General features: G+C 55.9%; 1 protein-coding gene across 1 annotated transcript in view; it reads left to right on the top strand.

The window, feature by feature from the left end:
* Cdkn1a (cyclin-dependent kinase inhibitor 1A (p21, Cip1)) overlaps positions 1-5,645 on the top strand; it is a 6,641-nt gene extending 996 nt beyond the window's left edge. The window contains exons 2-3 of the mRNA XM_005389647.2: positions 2,604-3,056; positions 4,201-5,645. Coding sequence (XP_005389704.2) covers positions 2,609-3,056; positions 4,201-4,250 — 498 coding nt within the window. The 5' untranslated portion in view covers positions 2,604-2,608 and the 3' untranslated portion in view covers positions 4,251-5,645. The remainder of the gene's footprint in view (positions 1-2,603; positions 3,057-4,200) is intronic.
* The last annotated feature ends 1,447 nt before the right edge of the window (positions 5,646-7,092 follow it).

The raw sequence follows: 7,092 nt of genomic DNA, 5'->3' as shown, positions 1-7,092 counted from the left end.
GGGGTTGCCCGGGGCTCCCTTTCTATTTCCGTCCCTCCACATCGCGTTTCTGGGAGGCCTCCGGGGCGGTTTTGTTTTCTTGCTCTCGTCTATTTTTATTTTCCTGGGATCTGACTCATCCCGTGCTTTGGGCGTGGAGATAAGGTGGAGGGGCCGGGTCTCGGCGCGCCCCTGCGTGTGCGCGCGTGTGTGTTTGTGCGCGCGGGGGTCTGTGCACGCGCGTGCGTGCGTGTGTGCGACTCGGCCCGAGCGCGCAGGTCCCCACGGCCGCGGGAGTTTCGGGAGCCGCCCGCTCAGCGTGACGCGTTCAGGCCCCGTCCCCTCCTTCTCCACTCCCCGCCCCGTCCCCACCCCGGGTGACGCGCGCGGCGGAGTGAAAGAGGTTTTGGCGGGCGGGGAGCGGCTTGGCAGGAAACTGAGTCATCACCAGTCGCAGCCGCTGTCCCGGGCCCTGCCCACGCGCCTCCGCCCCGCGCGGGATTTCCTGGAGCCCGGCGCCCCCTCGCGGCCTCTGCGCGAGGAGCCGACCCTCCTGCCCGCGGAGTGACCGCTGTCCTTGCACATCGCAGGGTCGCACTCCGCCCAAGAAAGAAGACCCCTACAGAGCGGTGCATAGCGATCCACTCCTGTAATCCCAGTGCTCTGAGAGGCTGAGGCAGGAGGATAGCAATTCAAGCCCAGCCTGGACAATTTAGTACTGATCAACATGAGAGAGTCGTGTTCAGTCCTGGAACACAGGACCTAGGGCAAACAAGGCTGGGTTCGAATCCTGCCTGTGCCGCCTGTGAGCTGTGTGACCTTGGACAAGTTATTTAACTTCTCTGAACCTTGGTACCTCTCCTGTAAAAAGGAGTTGTAAACTGCTTGCAAACTATAAATGCATCCCGATGCCTGCGCTGATGAGCATGGCCCGAGGTTTGGGGGCGGGGCTCTGTCTGCTGCCCTGGGTGACCTCTTTATGGGACAGTGGACCTTGGCCCGGTTACCTGCTTGATTTAGAGGAAAGTCTCCTAAGCTCTCCACGCCCCTGCCCCTGAAGCCTGCTGTGCAGCCTGGGTGTGTTTGCCCTGAAAACGCAGACCGTTCCAATGTCCTGCAGCTTCTCATCCTCGGGGTCAGCCCAGGCCCGGCAGAGCAAGCGGCCCAGAACCCCGCTGTCTCGCTGTTGGGAATAGCTAGGGATCAGGGCGGACAGGCAGCGCCAGGCTCGGCCGGCCAAGCTGCCCTGGTGGAGGGGAGGAGCCGGGTAGACAGCAGCCTCTAATTTTCTGTACCTGCAAAACGGGTTCCTGGGACCGGAGGGCTGGGGCTGGGAGGCGTCTAGACTTCGGATCACCTGACACGCCTGGCAGGGTGCGGCTCAGGAGTGCTGGCCTTGCCCTGCCCGGCCCAGCCCCTCCTGTCCCTGAGGCCACCCGCCTGATGACACCTTGGGAAAGGCCCTCAGCCTTCAGCACCTGTCAGCTGCCGTCTGCAGAGGGTGGCGCAGAGCCCTGGGTAGACAGAAGCTGGAGTACTTGGTTTTCTAAGGGTTCGTAGGTACCAGGTTACTGTGTCCCTGCATGTGCCCCAACAGACAGTGCCCCCATTGTATAGAGCAGGCAAGTACAGCCCAGAGATGTTAGGTCACCTGCGCAGGGTGACCCTCTGTCTGCTCCACCAGGACACACACACAGCCTTGGAACTTCCGACTGCCCTGAATGACGGCCGGCTTCCCTGACCAGGGCCCAAGCGTGCTTCCAAGTCACTCTCCTTAAACTGCCCGTGGCCTCATTTGTAGATAAGAAGTGGTTTCTTGTTACACAGCACAGCTAGGATAACCTAGTGTCCACCCTGCCGCCACCTAGAGCTCAAGATGGAACTCAGGGCCTCACACTTGCTAGCCTAGTGCTCCACCACTGAGCTACATCCCCAGCCCTTTTTATTCTTCATTTCGAGACAGGGTCTTGCCCAGTTGCCCAGATGGGTTTTAGACATGGGATCCTCCTGCCTCAGCCTCCTGATTAGTTGAGATTACAGATGAGTACCACCCACACTTACCTCCATGTTTTTTTTTTAACCCCAAATCCAGGGCACATTCATTTTCGGTGCTGGGTTACCCCAGCTGGGCAGTCATAGGGCCGTGGAAGGGACTGGGTTTTCCTGGGGCTGCAAAGGAAACGCACCAAGCTACACAGCAACAGCGGAGGGATTTAGGAGGCTGGAAGAGCCATGGCCGGGTCCTGGTTTGGGAAGAGTCCAGGGCTCTGACTAGGAAACTGTTGGAGTCTCAGTTCCCAAGTAGCTGGAACACTCACCCCTAGAAGGACCCCCAGAGGGAAGAGCAGAGTGATGTAAGCTGATAACGCAGATGATAAACAGGGCCCTGACCCCTGCTGCTGCAGTGCGCTTGCATTTGTGGACAGAGCTTGTTCTCGGCTCCCCTGTGACTTGGGGTGCTGGCGGGCTGAGCTGTACCCCCATGTCTGCGGGACTCCGTGGGAAGACAGTGGTGGAAAGCAGCTGCAAGGGACCAGAGAGACCCCTGCAGTGAGCTGTCCGGGAGGCAGCGCGGTGGGGACCCTGTTTCCCTAGTGACCGGCCTTCCTCCTGTCCCAGCGCAGGTGCCATGTCGCAGCCGTCCGGGGACGCCTGCCAGGTCCCACACAGCAGCAAGGCCTGCCGCCGCCTCTTCGGCCCCGTGGACGGCGAGCAGCTGCGCCGTGACTGCGACGCGCTCATGGCCAGCTGCCTGCTGGAGGCCCGGCAACGGTGGAACTTCGACTTTGTCACCGAGACGCCGCTGGAAGGCAACTTCGTCTGGGAGCCCGTGCGCGGCCTGGGGGTGCCCAAGCTCTACCTGAGCCCAGGCTCCTGCGGCGGCCGAGATGACACAGGAGGGGGCAGGCGGCCCAGCCCCTCAGCTGCCCTGCTGCAGGGGACAGTGGCTCAGGAGGACCACGTGGACCTGTCGCTGTCCTGTACCCTCGTGCCTCGATCCTCTGAGCAGCCCGAGGGGTCCCCGGGGGCTCCCGGAACCTCTCAGAGCCGGAAACGGCGGCAGACCAGCATGACAGGTGAGCATGGGAACAGGGGAGGACACTGGAGGGAACCGGGACCCACAGGCTCCAGGATCTAGGGGCTTGCCCCTTAGACAGCGGGGAAACAGCGCAGAGTGGTCACGTGACCTGCTTGAGGGCACACAGCAAGGCCGCAGCGGAGACCCACTAGCAACGTGCTGGGGGCAAATGACAGGCCAGGCTCTGCAGCTTCTAAGGCGGGTCTTGTTTAGTCCTTACAGCAGCCCTGTGCCGCGGGACAGCCTTGCCACCCTTGAAGAACAAGGGCGCAGGGTTCAGAGAGGTAGTGATTTGTGCAGGTCCCGCAGAGGGTTGCAGAGACCGGTGCTGATCATTTTCAGACTGCCCTACCCAGACTTCGCCCTCCTCCTGTTGCATGTATGTCCTTCCCCTCCCCTCCTCCCTCGACAGCTCCTTACAGGAGAGAGCCCTGTGTCTCTCATCCATTGCCAAATTCCCAGCACCCAGAACAATGTCGGGCACGGAGTAGGTGCTGGATAAAGAATGAATGAAACAGCCGGGCCTGGTGGCGCACGCCTGTAATCCCAGCACTCGGGAGGCTGAGGGAGGCTGAGGCAGGAGGATCGTTGCAAGTTTGAGGCCAGCCTGGCCCACAAAGTGAGCTCAAGGCCAGCCTGAACTGCATAGCAAGACCCTGTCTCAAAAAGACCAAAAAGAAAGAAAAGAAAAAGAAAGCAGACGTTGCTGACATCTGAACACTTTTCATGCTGGATCTTAGACCAGACCCTGGACGGAGAGCATTTCACTGAACCATACAACACTACGCTTCGCAGTCCTCCTTTCATAAGCGAGGAAGCTGAGGCAGAGGGGGAAGGTCCTGGGCTGGGATCTGGTGCTTGTGACGATAACTGCAGCAGTGAACACGTCTATGCACGAGGCACCGTGCAGCACGAGTAGTTGGATCTCACGGGATCCACACGTGTACCGGCCTCGCGATGGCCGGAAGCCCGGGTGCAGAGCCTTGGCTTTGTCTGGCTGCCTGGGCAGCAGTGTGGGGTCCCCGTACACACCGTGGGTGACAAACGGAGGTTCCCCGAGATCCCCACCCGTAGGTGGCAGTGTGTCCCTTTGGTCCCCGGCGGTCTGGGCCGGCCAGGCTGACGCTGTCCTGTTCCCACAGATTTCTACCACTCCAAGCGCCGCCTGGTCTTCTGCAAGAGGAAGCCCTGATCTCCCAGCCGGAAGCTTTGAGCTCCCAGAACCGGGTGGGCCACCGGCCGCGTCCACACCTTCTGCCTTCATCCTCCACTTTGTGCGTCTTAATTATTATTTGTGTTTTAATTTAAGCTCTTCCTCGTGTACATACCTGCCTGTCCCCCATCCCCAACCCAGCCTCTGGCATTAGAATTATTTAAAAAAAGAAATTAGGCAGTAGAATGGTAGGCTCACAGTGCTGGGTATTTTTATGGTATGAAATGTTATTTAAAACCTTCTTCTCCTACGTTCTTTGTCCCCCATCTCCTGTGGACGGCACGGGCTGGCTTCATGCCCGCTGCGCCCTCCTCTACCCTCACCCACCGGGTGGCACTGACCAGAGGGACCCGATTCCCTCCTTCCCTCTGCCCTCCAACTCAGTCCTGAATCCTCAGAACTGAGGAGTACATAGATGATAGCACTTTGAAGGGGACCCAGCCAAGGAGGGACATCATCACAAACGCTGGGGTCTCCTTACCTCCTCTGGAGTTGGGCAGGTGACCATGAAGTGGGCACAGCCGGGGACAGACCCCCACCCTGGCCTCGATGCCCCACTCTGCCCTGTTGAAGATCGGGTCCTGTAGCAGCCCCACTCCCCGACCTGTGTGCCACCCACCCCAGGAAGCCTGGATCCTTTTCTACTTGTTTGGGGCCCCCAGCTGTCCCTTTTCCCAGCTGGATCTCAGGGCCCCTCTGCTGCTCTCCCCTCCCCCAAGTCCTTCATCTCCAGTACCCTGTTGGCTATGAGTGGCAGCTGTGGGCACCTGTCCCTCGACACCGAGATGTAGGGCTCCCCGGTTCTACCTCAGGTAGCACAACAGCAGGCCTCCCCCTTTTAGCCTTGGGGTGAGTCCTGGATGGCCCCATAGAAGTCCCTGTCGCTCTGTGTTAGGCCTGTGGGTGGGAAGCGTGGGTTTATGGGACAGAGACCGCAGCCCTCGGAAGCCATAGGTGATCATCAGCGACCGACTCCATCTGAGCCCTCCGTCCCAGTCTCACTGCACTTTGAGTAGCATCTGAACAAGGGGTCGGACCAAGGTGGCGGCCACGGGACCACGGGAGGCGCCTAGGTGGGCTGACAGGAGCTTGGGGTGGTGGCGGCTCTGTCCCTGCACCGAACGCTGACCTCCTGGAGGCACCAAAGCACTTAGCGGGTCTGACCCCAAATACCCTGCAGCTCCTATAACATCCTGGCTGGGGCTGTATCCCTTTGACTCTCAGGGTGTAACACTGACTATCTCCACCTACACTGTAAGCCTCTCAAGGGCAGGGACCACCCCCGTTCTAATCTGTGTCCTTCACAGCCCTCCCACAGTACTGGGTACACAGCTGGTGCTCAATAAATATCTCCTGATGACTTTGTTTGCAGTATCATCATTGTGGTCATTACACTTTCCTGTCCATTTATAAGGACAAATAGGTGAGTGTTCTGGGAGTTGTTTGCATAGTAAATTTTAAAACTTCAGGAAGCTTAGCAAACAAAGACCTTGCAGCAAAAATCAATAAAAACCAAAATAATCTGTCATCACATCTCTGCAAAGATCATCATCACTTGACGGTAGTGAAATATATTGGCATTGTGGTGACAGGATGTTGACATATCCTGGTTTGTCAGGTAGTCTTTTTTTTTTTTTTTAATAATATATTGTAGTTTAACATCATTACTCATTGGGGAAATGCATATTACAGCCATAATAAACCAAGCAGGGTGGCACACGCCTATAATCTCAGCCATCTGGGAGGCTGACACAGGAGGATCACAAGTTCAAGCCCTAACTAACTGATTTAGTGAGATCCTATCTCAAAAAAGTAAAAAGGGCTGGGGGTGAAGCTCAGTGCAAAGGCCCCTCGGTTCAGTCCCCAGTACCATAAAATGTAAAACCACAAGATACCACTACATGCCTACCAGAATGTATAAAGTGAAAAAGACTGACAATGCTAAGTCTTGGCAAAGATATGGAGCAACTGGAACTCATGTCTCAATTATTTTTTTTTTTTGTGGTGCTGGAGGCTCAACCCAGGGTTTTACATATTCTAGGCAAATACTCTACCACTGAGCTATACCACCAGTTTGTTTCAACTACTTTGGAAAAGTAATAATACCTTCTGAAGATGCTTCTCATACCTGTCCTACAACCCAATAAGTCTGTTCCATGTAAGAATCCTACATAAATGACCTGTCCACCAAAAGATACAAAAAATCTAATATCAACATTATCCCAGACCCAAACTAGAAATAACTGGAATCTCAACCAGAGACTTGGAATTTTTGTTACATTTAGATAGTGGATTATTACACAACACGAAAAATAATCAGGCATGGCAGTGCACCCTCATAATCCCAGCACTCTGAGAGGCTGAGGCAGGAAGTTCCCGAGTTCAAGCGCAACCTATGCAACTTTGTGATTTCCTGAAGCCCTGTCCCAAACTGAAAAATAAAGAAGAAAAGTTGATCTCACTAAACCAGCTTAATGAGAAGACCCTGGGTTGATACCCAGTACCAGAGGAGAGAGAAAGTGATAGGAGATGAAAGAGCGTTTGCTTAGCCTACAAGAGGCCCGGGGTTCGAAAGAGAGCAAAGGACTATTCCATTACAGGCATGGTCTGGTTGTCTATTCATAATTAACCATCCCTGGGCTACACAGTGAGCTCAAGGCCAGCCTGAACTGCATAGCGTGACCCTGTCTAAAAGAAAATACAAAACAAAACAAACTCACCCCAACCCTTAGTGACTTAAACAACAGCCATTGTTTTGGTCCTGAGTCTGCAATTGGACCCAGAGCTACTTTTTAGGTGCTGGTAATTCCTCCACTATGCC

Source organism: Chinchilla lanigera, unplaced genomic scaffold (genome assembly GCF_000276665.1).
Source record: "Chinchilla lanigera isolate Chin_1 unplaced genomic scaffold, ChiLan1.0 scaffold00036, whole genome shotgun sequence".
NCBI lineage: Eukaryota > Metazoa > Chordata > Mammalia > Rodentia > Chinchillidae > Chinchilla > Chinchilla lanigera.
This window is presented reverse-complemented; position numbering and strand designations above follow the sequence as displayed.